The sequence below is a fragment of the Nannospalax galili genome, unplaced genomic scaffold (genome assembly GCF_000622305.1).
Source record: "Nannospalax galili isolate Female #2095 unplaced genomic scaffold, S.galili_v1.0 scaffold221, whole genome shotgun sequence".
NCBI lineage: Eukaryota > Metazoa > Chordata > Mammalia > Rodentia > Spalacidae > Nannospalax > Nannospalax galili.
The window spans coordinates 115,542-132,161 of NW_008344592.1; the positions used below are offsets into that span (position 1 = coordinate 115,542).

The 16,620-nt window shown below is 47.3% G+C and overlaps 1 protein-coding gene across 2 annotated transcripts in view; it reads left to right on the forward strand.

The window, feature by feature from the left end:
- Positions 1-16,620, forward strand: part of Mmp24 (matrix metallopeptidase 24) — a 44,502-nt gene that overhangs the window by 24,025 nt on the left and 3,857 nt on the right. For both annotated transcript variants that reach the window (XM_008840740.2, XM_008840739.3), the window contains 4 exons: positions 9,184-9,345; positions 11,607-11,821; positions 13,526-13,664; positions 15,636-15,902. In XM_008840740.2, the coding sequence (XP_008838962.1) occupies positions 9,184-9,345; positions 11,607-11,821; positions 13,526-13,664; positions 15,636-15,902 (783 nt within the window). The remainder of the gene's footprint in view (positions 1-9,183; positions 9,346-11,606; positions 11,822-13,525; positions 13,665-15,635; positions 15,903-16,620) is intronic.

Here is a 16,620-nt window from a genome sequence, read left to right on the forward strand (position 1 = left end):
TCCATCAGGGCCAGGGCCACAAAGATGGGTGAGATCACCTAGGAGATGGTCTAATTGACTGAGGCAGGATTGCACCATGAATGAAAAACAATGTTGTCAGAGGCTGAAGAAAAAGGTAGAAAGGTGTTAAAGCAGAACATAAGATCCAAAGTTAATAGGCTCAGGCCCCAAAGTTATTATAATGAAGTGTCATATATAATTTCTCTAGCATCCTCAGATAACTTGCCCTGCATCACTGTGATCCAATGGTTACTCATGACACATGACACTCATTGCACAATATAGGAGTCAATATTGTGCAATGAGAGTAACAATACCTTTTAGTTGCCAAAGAGTTCCTCATTGATATTAACTCATAGGGCACTTGCTTAGCAAATGGGCAAGGATACAGTGCATATCCGTTTAAAAACTGAATTACAGCCAGATGTGGTACATGCCTTTAATCCCAGCACTCAGGAGGCAGAGGCAGACAGATTTCTGTGAGTTCAAGGCCAGCCTGGTCTATGTAGTGAGTCCCAGGCCACCTGGTGCTACAGGGAGACCCTGTCTCAAAAAGATGTCTCCCCCCCAAAAGAATTACATTCATTTGTTTGCATGTATGTATGAGGGGGGTATGCATGTGCCACAGTGCATGTATAGAAGTCAGAGGACAACTTACGGGAGTCAGTTCTTTCCTTCCATTGTGTGGGTCCTGGGGATCAGACTTAGGCGGTTGTGCCTAGTAACAGGCACCCTAGAGCCACCTCACCAGCCTAATAGCCTATTCATTTATTTAGTTAAATTTAGGGGAGGGGTACATGTGCCATGGGGAGCATGTAGAGGTCAGAGGACAATTTGCAGGGATCTGTTCTCCCCTTCTACCATGTGGGACCCAAGGATCAAACTCAGGTTGTCAGGCTTGGCAGCAAGTACCTTTATCCACTGAGCCACCATGCCAGCTCTTATGCCCATTTAAAAAAATATTTTATTATTTTTATTTTATGAGTATGAGTATATTGCCTGCATGTATGTGAGTGCACCTGTGTTGTGCAATGCCACAGAGGTCAGAAGAGGGCTTCTGATTCCCCTGGAACTGGAGTTAAGGATGGTTCATAGCTGCCATGTGGGTGCTAGGAATCGAACCCAGGTCCTCTGCAAGAGTAGTCAGTGCTCTTAACCACTGAGCCATCTTTCCAGCCCTTATTATGCCCATTTTTAAGATGAAGAGTTCAGAGCTCAAATGGAATAGCTGGTAGATGCTAGTGTTAGAGCTTAAATCCTACTTCAACAACCCCTTATATGAGGACGGGGGGTGTGGGGGAGGGCTCAATAGTACTTGCCTAGCATTCATAAAGCACTGGATTTAATCCCCAGCACACCACATAAACTAGGAGTATGTGGTACATACCTGCAATCCCAGCACACAAGTGGAAGCAGGCAGGTCAGACTTGCAAGATCATCTTTGGCTATATCCTCAGCCACCTGAGCTACATGACATCCTGTCTTGTAGGGAAAATCAAAAACTGAAACCTCAGCTATGAGGTCAGAGATATAAAATTCACCTCCAATCTTCTCTATAAAAGAAGAGGTCAGAGTAGGCGATCTAAGGTCTCTTCCAACTCTAATATGACATGATACAAAGTCCTTCAAAACCCAAAGGGGATCTGGATGTTTAATTAAAGAAGAAGAAGGAAAAAGATACAGGCTGCCATCTGAAGTCCAGTCAGATATGCACATATGTGACTCTGCCACAAGACGTTCTCTACTGAAAGGTGCAGCAGAGGAGCCAAGAAAGGAGTGAGAGTTCATAGGAAAGAGGGACGGGGGCTCAGCCTTTAGATTATACTAAATAGCAATTAGTAGATATGTTAATGATCTAAGGTCCGGACCAACTGCTTTCCACACATTATGTAGGTAGATATTATTGTCCCATGTTAGAGATAGGCAACCAAAGGCATAGAGAGCATTAAGTAACCTACCTAAGGCCCCATAGTTGGTGAGTGGTAAAACAAGGCTTTGATCTTGAACATTATAGCCCCAGAGCCAATATCATCAGTCAGCATGTCATACTTCTGTGGATCTCAAACTACAGAGTACATGAGAATCACCAAGAAATTATTTGAGAATGCAGATTTCAAGCTTGAGAGATATCTCTTTCCATTGAAGTTTCCCTCTCCAGCCTAATTATGAGAACTGCCAAGGATCTTGTTAAAAACAAGGACTTTAGTCCCTTCCCCTGGAGATCCTGATCCTTAAGCTCAAGCAAGTTTGGGAAAACAGTGGGTGTCTTTTTCTGCTGTGGCACCTCTTCAGGCTGTGAGCACTCTTGAAGGCCCCTTTTCTCAGAAGTCACATCTGATGTCTGTACATGGAGTCTGCACCCTTGAGGACACTCCAAACCATTGCATTGGTCAGGGTTAGTCACTCTAGGCTTATCTGTCAAAGACTGGCTCAGGAGATGATTTGGCCAAGGCTCAGCCTCAGTGTTATGAGGCTGTTAAATTTCTGTTTGTCTTCCTCCTCCTTTCAGATTTTTATTCTCTTTCCTATGAAGCTCCATTTCCTCTGCTTTGGCATCATCTCCCCTATGTCTTTCCTGGCTTTTTGTACATCTATTCTTTATCTCATTTTTATTTTTGGATAGATATCGACAAATGGCTAGGCTAACTGATAAGGTGTCTGGAAAAGAAAACTATCATTTTGCGGCCATTACGTGCCAGGCACTGTTAGCTGATAAGGTTTTAGTTACCGTTCTGATAAACACAAATGAATTTTCAAAGGGTTATTTTCCTATGGAGGTAAAGGAAGACTTTCCTATTCCTGCGCCTCCCCTTCTGCAAAACTCCAGGGATTTGCACTGTCATACCCATTCCCTGCTTTTGGAGATCTTGCAGGACTCAGCGTCCAGTCCCCAAAACTGGTGTGTGCAGTGGGTGGGAATGACCTAGGACCTGGGAATGCACACCATTGCATCACCCTTCCTGCTTGGTCCATCCCATCTTTTCTGATAGAAACTCCAAGATAGCTAATGCCTTCTCTGGACAGAAGTCAGGACTTGTCTTTGTAAAAACAGAAATGAGCCAGACACAGCTCACAAGCACAGCAATAGATCCCTGGCTGGTAAGGGGGTGAGCTGTTGAGTACTGCCCCAAGACAGCTTTTGGAGAGAGAAAAGGAACCAAGGTGTATTGGACACTTGGATATGATGTCATTTGATTTCCGTATAGACTCAGTGAGGGAGGGAGTGGGAACTTTCTGATTATTGACTTTCTTCTGTTTTCTAAACTTTCATTATGGAAATTTTTCAAAATCTCCGATGGAGGGAGAATGAATAGCATCCCTAGGTGCCCATCACCTGGTTCAACAACCAATACTGTGTCTTTCCTACTCAGGTATAATATCATTTCACATGTGAATATTTTAGTGTGTACCTCTAACAAAGACCTAATTTTAACATAACCACAAAATCATTATCAAACCCAACAAAGTTAACAACTTCTTAAAATCAGATACCCAGGGGATTGGTAAAACACTTGTCACACAAGCACAATCACCTTTGTTTAATCCCTAGAACCCATATAAAAGGGCCAGGTGTGCTGGGTGTGGTGGTGCACATCTTTAACCCCAGTACTTGGGAGACAGAGGCAGGCAGATCTCTGTGAGATCTAGGCCAGCTGGTCTGCATAGGGAGTTCCAGGCCAACTGGGGCTACAGGAAGATCTTGTCTCAAAAAAAAAAAGGAAGGACCTAGGTTCAATTCCCAGCACCCACATGGCAGCTACGAACCATCCTTAACTCCAGTTCCAGAAGAATCCGAAACCCTCTTTTGACCTCTGAGGCATTGCATGACACAGGTGCCCTCACATACATGCAGGCAATACACTCATACACATAAAATAAAAATAATAAATAAAATATTTTTTTAAAAAAAGGAATTCTAAATCTAATAACAAAAAAAAACCCAAAACAAAAGCAAACAAACAAACAAAATCCCAAGGTAGACAGCCTCTGAGGAACAAAATCCAAGGTTGATTTCTGGTTTCCACATGTCCATGCATACATGTGCATGCACATTTGCCAAGGACATATACAAACACACACACACACACACACACACACACACACACACACACCCTAATACCGTCAGTTTTCCAAATTATCTCAAGAATGTCTTTTACAGTCATTTGCTTCAATCAGGATCCAAACAAGATCCATATCACACATGGCTGACTTTTAAAGTTTTATTATTTAAAATACCTCCCAACACACACACACTTCCCTACCTTGTGTTGAAGAAACTGGGTCACCCATCCTAAGTATAATCATTTAGCCTGAGAGACTCAGGTTCACTTTTAACCTCTGTTTTCATGATTCCTGATTGTTGGTGATTAGCTCTAGAGGCCTGCCCAGATTTAGGTTCATGTTTTTGGCTAGAATGTTCCTTTGTGGTGCTGGTACTTCCTGTTAACCATCTCAGGAAGCACATATAATACTGGTGGTACTAGTTTTAAAAAGAGAAAGAGCTGAATGTAGTGGCATATACCTTTAATCCCAGCGCTTGGGATGAAGAGGCAGGGGGATCTCTGAGACTTCGAGGCCAGCCTGGTGTCCATAGTGAGTTCCAGGCCAATCAGGACTACATAATAAGATCTTGTCTCAAAACTGGGGTTGGGGAGCATGTCTATATCCCAACATAAATCCCTGAATCAGAATCCTTCCTCCCCAAGTATTTTAAAAAGCTTCTTAAACTCATGCCTAAATTCTAGCACTCAGGAGGATGAGGCAAGAAGATTACTGTGGTTCTAAGGCCAACTTGGGCTACATAGTGAGTTCCAGGCCAACTTGGGATACAGACTGAGATACTTTATAGAAGAAAGGTGATGCTGGAGAGATGGCTCAGTGGGTAAAGTGCTTGTATTGTAAGCATGAGGAACTGAGTTTAGATCCCCAGCATCTGATAAAAGCCAGGCACAGCAGCATGTGGCTGCAATCCCAGCACTGCAGGGGAGGGGACAAAAACAAGAAGATCCCATGGGCTTGCTGACCAGCCAGTCTAGACAAAACAGCAAGCACCAGGTTCAGAGAGAGAGACTTTGTTTCAAAAATAACAAAATAAATAGGCTAGAGAGCAATAGGGGAATCCCACATCAACCTCTGACCTCCACACACGTGTCCCCACATGCAAGCATGCCTGCACACATGCATACAACACACACATACACACACACATACACACAAGGCTCCCCCAAAGAACCATTGCATTTGCACTTACTCCTCATTCTGCACCCCAGTGAAAGCTGTGAAGAGCAGGCTAGCCCACCACACCTTTAAGCTTTTTTTTTTTTAACAAATTTCCTGTCCTCATTTCTTTCAAATGAGTCAACTAGTGAAGTCAGCAGATGCTCCTCCGTAAGTGCCGCTGGAAGGGAGTCCAGCCCTATGCTGCTCCTTTGTAGGAAAAGGTGACAAGACAGGAAGAGTCTTCTTCATGACAGTACCCTGCTTTACAGAACAGAGCTTTTCCACACTTAGGTCACTAACTCTCCCATCGCAGAAGGCAAAGAGGTGGGGATTATAATTTCTGCTTTAGAGGTGAGGGAAGCAAAGCTCTGCTCAGTTGGAAAGTGGCAAAGTCAGATATAAATCTGCAACTCCACATCTTTTTAAAAAACATTCTGTTTATTATTTTTTTAATTGTATGTGCATGTGTATATTGCCCGCATGTATGTAAGCGCACCTGTGTCATTCAATGGGGGTCAAAAGAGAGTGTTGGAATTCTCCTGGAACTGGAGTTACAGATGGTTGTTAGCCACCATGTGGGTGCTGGGACTTGAACCCGGGTCCTCTGCAAGAACAGCCAGAGCTGTTAAACACTAAGTCATCTCTTTAGCCCATGACTCCACATCTTTAACAGACCCCATGGGGGGTTGCTGCTGCAAGCAGTCCAAAGACTGTACCTGGAGAGCTACTAAAGTTTTGGCACTCTTCCATCCTGGGTTCTGTCACCTCACCTTGTCAGACTCAGACACCGCTAAGCTATTTTCTGGGGCTACTGCCTGGAAGAAGCTCAGCGTCCTGGGGCAGAGTATGTACCGGTGGCTGTAATTAACATTGGCTGGAAAGTGGCCAGTACCTAAAGCTGCCTGGGGTTAAATGCTGGGAGAGGAGGAGGCAACATAATCTGTCAGTTGCAAGAGCCAGACTGGCTTCCTGGGAGATGGGCACTGAGGTAAACTTTGAGGGAAAGAAGGTATTTCAGATGGAGAGGACAATGCTGGCAAGAGCGCAGAGGTGAAGGGAAATGCCTTTGGGGAGCTTTTAGAGAAGTGAGAATTCCCAAAGAGGGAAATCCTAAGAGAAAAGGCAAGGCCCACTGGAGTAGCCAAGCAGACTGTCAGGGATCTGCTAGGAGGCCCAGAGACTTCTCGGCTCACAACTAGGGACACTGGTCCTCACACACAGCTCAACAGGACTGTGGTAATTAGCAGTGATACTTCTTTGCCAGGACCAGGTATGAGCACTTTGCAAACCTCACCTCATTAACGCCCTTGTTCTTAAGGAAGAAGGTGTATTATTCTCTTCATTGCAAAGAGGACAAGGCAGAGCTGCAGAGACCACATCTCACCACTCTGCTTCCTGCCTCCCACTCTCTTGGGGAGTGAAAACCCTAGGCGCCTCCTTTCCACACGGTACCAGGCTCTTCTCCATAGCAGACTCAGTCTCATACTTCTGCCTCTCCTCACAAGTTCAGGGAGACTGCCTGTACCTTTTCTTTCCTCTCCTCTGCAGAGCTCTCCTAGGTTTCTGTGCAGCAGGATGCTGGCTTCCCAAATCCTTTCTTTTGGTTCCAGGAACAAAACTCCAAGACCCCTTTCCTTCAAGGGATTTCTCTTTTCTCTGAAGAACCAGGCACAGGCCAAGGACAAAGGCTGAAAATCCCCAGGTTCTCCCTGGCTCCCTGTAAAAGCTCCCATGGTTGGTCCCAAGAAGAGGCCTGGTCAGAAGGCAGAGGCCCTGAACAGCTTGTCCCAGGTAGAGCAGCCGGCCAGGAGCAGAGCCAGGACAGGCCCTAGGAAGCAGAGCTGCCTTCTGCTGGCTCCAGCCACAGCGTTTGTTTGGCATGGAGCCCAGAGATGAGCTCACACCTGCCTGCTGCCAGAGGAACCAGGACCTGAGGAAGGAGCTAGGGGCAACCTGGTCATCTCCTGCCAGCCTGCCTTCTCAGCAGAAGGCCAGCCCCAGGCTTTTGGCCAACCTTGCAATGATTTGCCCATCCCTACTTCCTTCCCATTGCTCAAAGGTGGCTTTACTGATGACACTGGGTGTCAGTGGAGAGGCAGGCTCTCCAACTTCCCTCAGTCTAGGTCAGCCTTGTGGAGTTCTTGTTTCTCAAGACCCTATCCAGGAAACCCAAACAATTCCCACCTCTATCTGACCCTTATGGGGACTTGATGGACTGGGGAGGGTACCTTGGTCAGGGATACTGTAGCCAGAGTGGGAAGTAGGGTTCCTGACTCCTGGTGGCCTCCCTGGACTTCCGGGTGGCAGAAAGGGGCCTCATGAGACATGCTTAGGACTGAGAGACACAAGGCAGGTGTGAAGAAATGCTAGAAATGCAGATAGGCATCTAGAAGTAGAAGAGAAGAGCCAGAGCTGTGTATACAATGCCCTGCCCAACTCCTTGGTCCTGGCATTTCTTTCCCAACACTGGTTACATAATGCCCCCAAATTCAGGCCTATGCTTACCCAAGGCTTAAAACAAACGTTGAACTAGCTTTAAGATAATCTGCTGCTGGGATCCCACTGGCCTTTCTGACCAATGAGCTTGTTCTAGCCCAGTTTGCATCTTTTGTGCTGTAACAGAGAAACCATTCCTGGTTAAGCCATGCATTTTATACATTATCTTATTCACTTTTTACCTAAGCCATGAGGTAGGTATGGTTCCTCTTTATAAATGAGGACATTGAGGCTCAGGGAATAGGCCAAGTTCATAAAGCTGGTAGGTGTGGCACTGGAAATGAAGGTGATCTGTCCCACTCCAGGGACACTGAAAACCACCCTACTGTGTCACCACCTCAGTTTCATACTCAGGAGCCTGTGTCCCACTTTCAGCCCATGGGTTGTGTTTCCATCTATACTTGACTCCTCAACTTGGTCTTGGCCAGTACTTCCATTTTTTCAGGACTAGGGTCCTGCTGACAGAGCTGCCCCATGCCCAGAGCCCTGTTCACCCTAGGACTCCTGAGGCCACCCCTAGCACTTTCTCTGCTATCCTGCCACACCTTTCTTGACTCGGCCCTTTGTACTTCCTACCTGCACCCCAGTACCTGGATTTCACCTTCTGAACTGATCCCACTGGTCTGACTCAGGTCTCCTTTGCCTCTAATTCCCTCTCCAACTGCAAGAAGGGTAATGACTTCATGTGCCCCACCTGCTGTCCTGCTTACACCCACCCCTGCTGACCAAGAAGGTGATCCAAATTCCTTTGTAGAGTACCACAGAGCCCTGCTTGCCAGCCTGGCTGACCTCATCTCTCTCTGGCCCTCCCCTCCTGCTTTGTTCTAAAGCCAAGTGGAATGAACTGCTTGTCCCTAGATCTGGTTTATGGCATTCCCTCTGCCAGAAGTGCCACTCCACCCTCTTCCTCTTCAACCCTGAGTCTATTCTCCTGAGCAACTTCTTACCTTTCAAGACTCAGCTTAAGCTTTGCTTTTATGGTGTTTCCCTGAGCATTTTCCTCCCCTGCCCTTCCTCCTCAAAATCTCCCAAACTAGACCTGTAATCACAGCTAACCGGAAACTGAGGCAGAAGGACCAAGTTCAAGGCCTGCCTGGGCCTCAGAGTGAGATCAAGGCCAGCCTTGGAAACTTAGTGGGACTCTGTCTCAAAATAAAAAGGGAAAGAGGTCTGCAGATATAGCTCAGTGGTATTAAAAAAAAAAACAAAAACCAAAAAACTCCTTAACCTTTATAGACATCTGTTAAAGCACCTGAGCACCCAGACACACCTATGTCACATTCTGCATGTGCCCCCCTCTATATCAAGAGGTCCATAAAGCAAGATTTGTGTGTGATTTCTCTGTATGTCCCCAATGCCCAGCAGAAGATCAGGCATGGTGCATATGCTCAGTGCTTGCCCAAGTAATGGACTGACACCTGATACCTAAGTGGGTGCCCTGGGCACCTCCCATGCCCCTCTCTACAGGGAACGACCTCTTCCTAGTGGCTGTGCATGAACTGGGCCACGCACTGGGACTGGAGCACTCCAATGACCCCAGCGCCATCATGGCACCCTTCTACCAGTACATGGAGACGCACAACTTCAAGCTGCCCCAGGATGACCTCCAGGGCATCCAGAAGATTTACGGTGTGTGCGTGTGTGTGGTGAGGGAGGGGTCACTGTTCAGAGTGGGCTGTGGTTGCCTGCCTATAGGGACAGGTGTGGAATGGGGAGCCTTGTCACACTTAAGAGGGTTTGAGATGTGACGGGGAAAAGCAAAGTGAGGTGAGGCTCACTCATTCTCTCTTTTCTACCTTTCCCCCCCTACCTCTCACCTCCTGTGCTCCATTCCTTCTCTCTACTAGATAGGGCTGGGCACTTTCCTGGGTTCCTCAAGCCAAGGTGAGTCACACATCTACCTGAGTAATGGTAATAAGTATCATAACCAGAGCTTTGGTCTTAGGAAACATGAGAAGCTAGTTTGCTGTCTTAATAAGAGATGAAAGGACTTCCGCCATGCACACTGACATAGAAGGTTCTTGTTCTAGTCAGGTTTGTTGAAATGGGAAGACCAGTTTTCTTAAGCAAACACTAGTCTACGTAGCACAGGAGTGGGGCTCCCTCTGGAGGATTTGCAGCAACCAGAGCCCTGGATTTCAATAGGTCAAGCAGTGGGGCAGGGCAGCTGGCACTGGAGTTATTGCCATAGTGGAATGACTAGGATCTGCTGGCAGATCAGATGTGAGGGAAAGGGAAAGAAGCAAAGTGCCAAGGATAACACCAAGAGTTCTGACCTTGCTGAGGATGTAGCTCAGTTGCTAGAGTGCTTGCCAAGCACACATAAAGTCCTGGGTTTGAGCCTCAGCATGGCATAAACCAGGCATGGTAGCACACACCTGTAATCCCAGCACTCTAGAGGTAGAGACAGGAGGATAAGAAGTCAAGATTATCCTTGTCTATATAGGGAGCTAGAAGCCAGCCAGGGATACATGAGACCCTGCCTTTAAAAACAAGTCTGGTCTCTATGATTGTAGGCAATAGGATTTGCCAGTCTGCAGCTCAAAGATCTGGACTGGGATAGTCACTTGGGATCTTTAGTGTCTAAAATAGTAGTTACTAGTTACAAATGGCTATTCAAATATAAATGTATAATCATTAAAATTAAACTGAAGTTTCAGTTCTTCGGTCACTAATAACAAGTCACTCACTTTTTGAAGTGCTCAACAGCTACATGTTCATGTGACCAGAGGCAACTATATTGACAGTGCAGACATAGAACATTTCCATCACCACAGAACATCCTAGCTGACAGCTCTGACACACAGTCTTTAAAGCCAGGAACCTGGATGAGTCCCCTAGAGCAGTGACTCTCAACTTGGCTGCCCATGGAATCATCTTAAGATTCTCGTAAGAAACTGACATCCACCCCCTCCCCAGAAATATGGGTGAGTTGGTTGGTCTGATGTGCTTCCTGAGGCTCTGGAGTTCTAAAAATTCCCCAGGTAATTCTAACAGGCTTCCCAGGTTTAGAGACATTACAAAGGGAAGCAAGAAAAGAGAAGCTTCCTTAAGCACACTCCAGTCTTTGGACAGCAAAGGAGGCTAAGAGAAAACAGCCCCTGAGGTGGCAGGAAAACCAAGGAACACTGTGGTTCAGGGCAGATGCTTCCAGGATCTTGTTACCCAAAGTGTAGGCCTCAGATCAGTGACATGGGCACTACCTGAGACCCTGGACACATGCAGAGTCCCAGGCCCCACCCCAGGCCTCTGAGTCACAATCTGCATTATCAAAACCCCGAGATGATTTATTCACTTAACAAGGTTTGAGTAGATAGCTGTTGGATTGCACCACAGAGGTTACTGATGATCTTGGCAAGTGATTTGGGTGGAAAGAAGAGCCGAAGCTGTATTAAAGTTGGCTGAAAAGCTAGGCGTGGTGGCGCACGCCTTTAGTTCCAGCACTTGGGAGGCAGAGGTAGGCAAAGCTCTGTGAGTTCAAGGCCAGCCTGGTCTACAAAGTGAGTTCCAGGCCTGCTGGGGCTATAGGGAGACCCTGTCTCAAAAAAGACCAAAAAAAAAAAAGTTGGCTGAAGGAGGAAAGGGAGAAATTAGGGCCCAGCTTGTGTGAAAGGGAGCAGGAAAAGAGGGCTAGGACACTGACCCTAAGGAAGGACAAGTTTCTTCTTAAAAAGAAAAAGATACCTGACTTGGGGTGGAAAGGTGAGGGTCCTCTTCTAGTGGTTGTTTCCATCTATTTTCTCAAACCCTGGGAAGTTACATCAGGGAGAGGGGACAGGATGTAAGAAGGTGACAGGCTTGACCCAGAGCTGCCTATGTAATGGTTGGGCAGTAGCAGAGGACAGCAGGGAACAAGTAGGCCCTCTCTAAGATGTAGTCCTTCTCTCTAGGACCCCCGGCTGAGCCTCTGGAGCCCACAAGGCCCCTCCCCACACTCCCGGTTCGCAGGATCCACTCACCATCTGAGAGGAAGCATGAACGGCAGCCCAGGCCCCCTCGACCACCTCTTGGGGACCGTCCATCCACTCCAGGTGCCAAACCCAACATCTGTGATGGCAACTTCAACACGGTGGCCCTCTTCCGGGGCGAGATGTTTGTGTTTAAGGTAGGGCTGGTGGATCCGTGTCACCCAGTTGGACCCTTTCCACTCCTTTCCCCACTATGGAGCTGGGCAAGCTCCTGTTCTATAATTAGACTGCTATGGAGCCTGGACAGGAACTGGCCTAGTGACCAGAACCCAGGGTCTCTTTCTGATGTTACCAGATGAATCAACCAAAAGGTGACAAGGAAAGATCGATGAACCAACAACTTCCAGGGAGTTACTGCTCAAGAAAGAGCTGGAGATGGCTTCTGGTCTGTGACCTTGAGCAAGTCACCTTTCTTCTCCAGATCTCAGATGTCCATCTGAAACCTTGGGGAGTCATTCCCCTGTCAAAGGACGTGTGAAAATTAAGGGCTATGAAGACAGAGTAGAGGCTGACATATGGTGGTAGAGCCTACAGCTCCTGCCAGAGCCTGAGTGACTGGTACTAGCCAGGCTACATCTTGTCACCTGTCCAGTGCCTGTCATGTTAGCCAAGGGCTGTCTGGGCATGGTGTGCTGCAGGCTAGGCCCTCGGGAACAGACTCTGAGACACAGTCTGGAGTGCATGCAGGTCAAGGAGTGCCTTCGGAATCAACATCTGTGGATGGGAGGATCAGGAAAGCCCAAAAGGGCAGGCAGAGAAGCTGAGGAGCAACACAGGCCTGTTGCCAACTCATCCACCTTATGGGGAGCTCTGGAGCTATCGGAGTCAGTCTGTGTTGGACCTAAAATAGCCCAACATAGGCCTATATCCCCTGCCTCATTGATGAGGAAGGAGGTGACCTTGAAGGAGGCTCTCTGAAGTTAAGGCCATCCCCAAAGGGTTGAAAGTTGAAAGCTGCTTCCTGACACACTTCCAGTCACTGGAACAGTTCCCTTCACCAAATGGGGTCTGGGCAGCAGGTCTCCATCACAATGGGTGGTGGAGGAAGGCTACCCCATACCCTTTCCTAAGGTCTCCCCACCAAGCTTCAAGCATTGAGCAAAATTCAGGCCATGTGGGCTAGCCCCACCCAGTCCCACCACTCACTGAAGGACTGACTCTAAGGCATGTCATTTGGCCTTCCTTAAGACTGTGAATCTCAGATTGACTTAACAGAATCATGAAAGTCAGAATAAGTTTCAAAAAAAAACCACCACACACACTGGTCCTAAAAGTGCTCATAAAACACCTTTAAAAATACAAATTTTGTACAATTTTCTCCAAGTCATCTGCCTACTGTTGCACTCATGTCTTTGATCATCCTAATAAAGTGTTCACAGGCAAGTGTGGGTTTTATTATTGCCCTTACCATGCTGGGAGTCCCACGAGACTGAAGTCAGTGACTTTCTGCTGCCCTCCCGTGGCCACTCCAGGACCTGACATTCCCCTTACTAGTTTTCCACACCTCCTTTTCCACACCCCATCTGTCTGCTGTGCCAGAGTCCCTGGACAGCAGGGAATCTTAAAGGAACAGTTGCATCCTGTCTTCTTTTTTTAAAAAAATATTTTATTATTTTTATTGTTTGTGTATGAGTGTATTGCCTGCACGTATGTGAGTGCACCGTGTCGTGCCTGTCTTCTTTTAAGAGTTAGAAGCAGCAGATGGACAGACTCCATGGGGGACAGGGGTGTGAGGCTGAGCCCTGGGGTTAGTGTTGGGTTACTGGGCCTGAGCCCTGAGGCTGAGATCACTGGATTCAGAGACAAAACCTGCCATGTCGTTTTCTCCTCTCCTCCTCCAGGATCGCTGGTTCTGGCGCCTGCGCAATAACCGAGTGCAGGAGGGATACCCCATGCAGATTGAGCAGTTCTGGAAGGGCCTGCCTGCTCGCATAGATGCAGCCTATGAAAGGGCTGATGGAAGATTTGTCTTCTTCAAAGGTAACATGGCCTGTGCAGGACCTGGGATGTTTCCCTGCCCTTTTTGAGACTTGCCTTTTTCATATCTAAAGAGGAGGTGGGGTGGGAAGTAGATGGCTGCCTTCAGTGGACCCTTCCAGCCCAACAGAAACTGACTCCTTCCCCTCCTCCTCCTCCTGTTCTTCCTCTTTTTCTTCCTCCTCCTCCTTTGCTTCCTCATCTTCCTCCTCCTTTTCTTCCTTGTCTTTCTCCTCCTCTTCTTCCTCCTCCTCGTACACCACTTCCATCTCCTCCTCCTCTTTCTTTTGTGTGTGTGTGTTGTTTTATGAGACAGGGTCTCCCTGTAGCCACAGCTGGCCTGGAACTATGTAGACCAGGCTGACCTTGAGCTCACAGACATCTGCCTGCCTCTGCCTCCCGAGTGCTAGGATTAAAGGTGTGCACCACCCTGCCCAGCAGACACTGACTTCTGATGGGACAGGTCACTGTAGGTAGGAAGTATACCATCTGGGAAAATCAAGTCAAGAAAGTGCCAATGTTAATGGGGTGAAAGTCTCCACCCATATGAAGTATAGGGTAAGACAGGGAAGACCAGTACACCAGGAAAGGTCATCTTCTCTGTTCTGTAAGAGCCCAGAGACAACAAGCCATACAGGTGGGAGAGAACAGGGAGGAGAGGAGAAAGCAAGCTAATGTGCCCGGCCTGGGGCCAGCCCTGTACCAGTTGGTTCACACTGGTAATCCTGCCTTGGCCAGGTTCAAGATGGGCAAGAAAAAGACAGTGAGAATTAGTGGAGTGTATGAGGACAGAAGGGCTCAGAACTTTACCTGGCAGCCATTGAGGGACCACCTTGGACAGCCAGAAAGGTCATGTGAGGGCAATTCTTATAGAGCCTTGGTTGCCAGGCCAGAATTTGGTCCAGGCCTTAGTCCAATGCCAGAAACTCACTGTAGGTTTCTGAACATCACAGAGCCATAGGGTGGGTAGCAATATGGTAATGCAGAGGCACGGAGGGCATTTCAGAGGTGGTTGCTAGAGTTGAGGAGAGTGCCATCCATGAGGCCCAAAGCAGAAAGGAATGCCGCTACAGAGCAAGGAGCAGCTGCAAGATGCAAGTCCTTGGGGCTGGAGAGATGGCTTAGTGGTTAAGAATGCTGGTTGTTCTTGCAGAAGACCCAGGTTCAAATCCCAGCACCCACATGGCAGCTAACAACTGTCCATAACTCCAGCTCCAGGGGATCCGACAGCCTCTTCTGACCTCTGCAGGCATTGCACGACATGGGTGCACCTACCTACATTCAGGCAATATACACATACACATAAAATAAAAATAATAATAAATTTAACCAAAAATTTTTTAAAAAGATGCAAATCCTCATAAGTAGCTGACTACTCAGAGAGGAAGCAGAGAGCGGGTTAATGACGATGCCAGCAGTTCTTAGGAATGCTGGGAGGCAGAAAGGTAAAGAGAGAGCCTGTTTGGTAAAGATGAGGCACTCCAGAAAGCCAATTTGAAGTGGCCAGAGACCATGGGAGAGCATAAGATATCAAGGGTGGGGCCTAGGTTAAATGTGAATAGGGGGTGGTCATAGCACCAGAAAAGAGAGAACAAGACAAGAAGGTGGCTAGTCTGTACCTGTAATTGCCAGCGTTTGGGAGGCAGAGGCAAGAGAATCACTGAAAGTCTGAGGCCAGCCTGGTCTACATGATGAGTTCCAGGGCAGCCAAGGATACAAAGCAACATCTCATCTTAAAAACAAAAGACAAACATAAACATACAAAAAACCAAGATGGTGGGCACAGACTCTGGGTAGCATTGGGGCACATTGCCTGAGGTCTGACGAGCTTCTTGCTCCCAAGATCTGCTGGGACAAGAGGCTAAGAGAACTTAAACTCTCACTTTATGAATAAAGATGGGCAAGTGGCATTAGGCACAACTTTGGGCACTGAGTGCCTAGGGAAAGCTGATCCTGGACTCCTCTTACCCACAGGCGACAAGTACTGGGTGTTCAAAGAGGTCACAGTAGAACCTGGGTATCCCCATAGCTTGGGAGAGCTGGGCAGCTGCCTGCCACGTGAAGGGATCGACACAGCTCTGCGCTGGGAACCTGTGGGCAAGACCTATTTTTTCAAAGGCGAGCGGTACTGGCGCTACAGTGAGGAACGGCGGGCCACAGACCCTGGCTACCCCAAGCCCATCACCGTGTGGAAAGGCATTCCTCAGGCTCCCCAAGGAGCATTCATCAGCAAGGAAGGATGTACGTAAGGGCCAGGCTGGGATGGGAATGGGGAGTTGATTTTATATGGTTCTCAAGATCCAGACATATCTAAGTACCTAATTTTGAGTAACACAACCTCTGTATGGCCCATGTTCACACAGTAAATTAGCTTGCAGTGATGAGTAAGAGTGGTTCAAAGGTGCTTTTTCATAAGGTTTGAAAGACATAGCAATCACTTACCATGTACCATCAGGCAGCTCTAAGCCTGTCTCCCTACCAGATTAGAAGCTTCTCCAGAGAAGACTCGGGCTTTACCAGCTGCAGAGCAAGCATCCATGACTGTTGATCTGCCAACAGCACAGACTTTGGAATCAGGTTGGCTGGGTTTACACACCCCGATTCCTCTCTATACATTTGGGCAAATCATCTAACTTTCCTCATTCTCCTCATCCACAAAATGAGAATAACAGCATTTACCTTTATGTAATGGCTTTGTGATGGTTAAGGAAGTTACAAAGAGCATGTAGCTAGCATAAAGTCTAGGATATGGTCTATGCTATGTAAAAGTTTTAGCTGCTATCATCTTGTTAGTGTTTCCATTAATGTCAAATGAAAGGATTCACTCATTCACTTAAAAGTCAGAAGGGAAATAAAGTAGACAGAGGACACATCACTGCACAGAAAGCCATGGGGGCAAAACTGCTTTTTGTTGGCTGACTGATAGACTGGATGCTTTACATACATGGTCTCCCTCTTT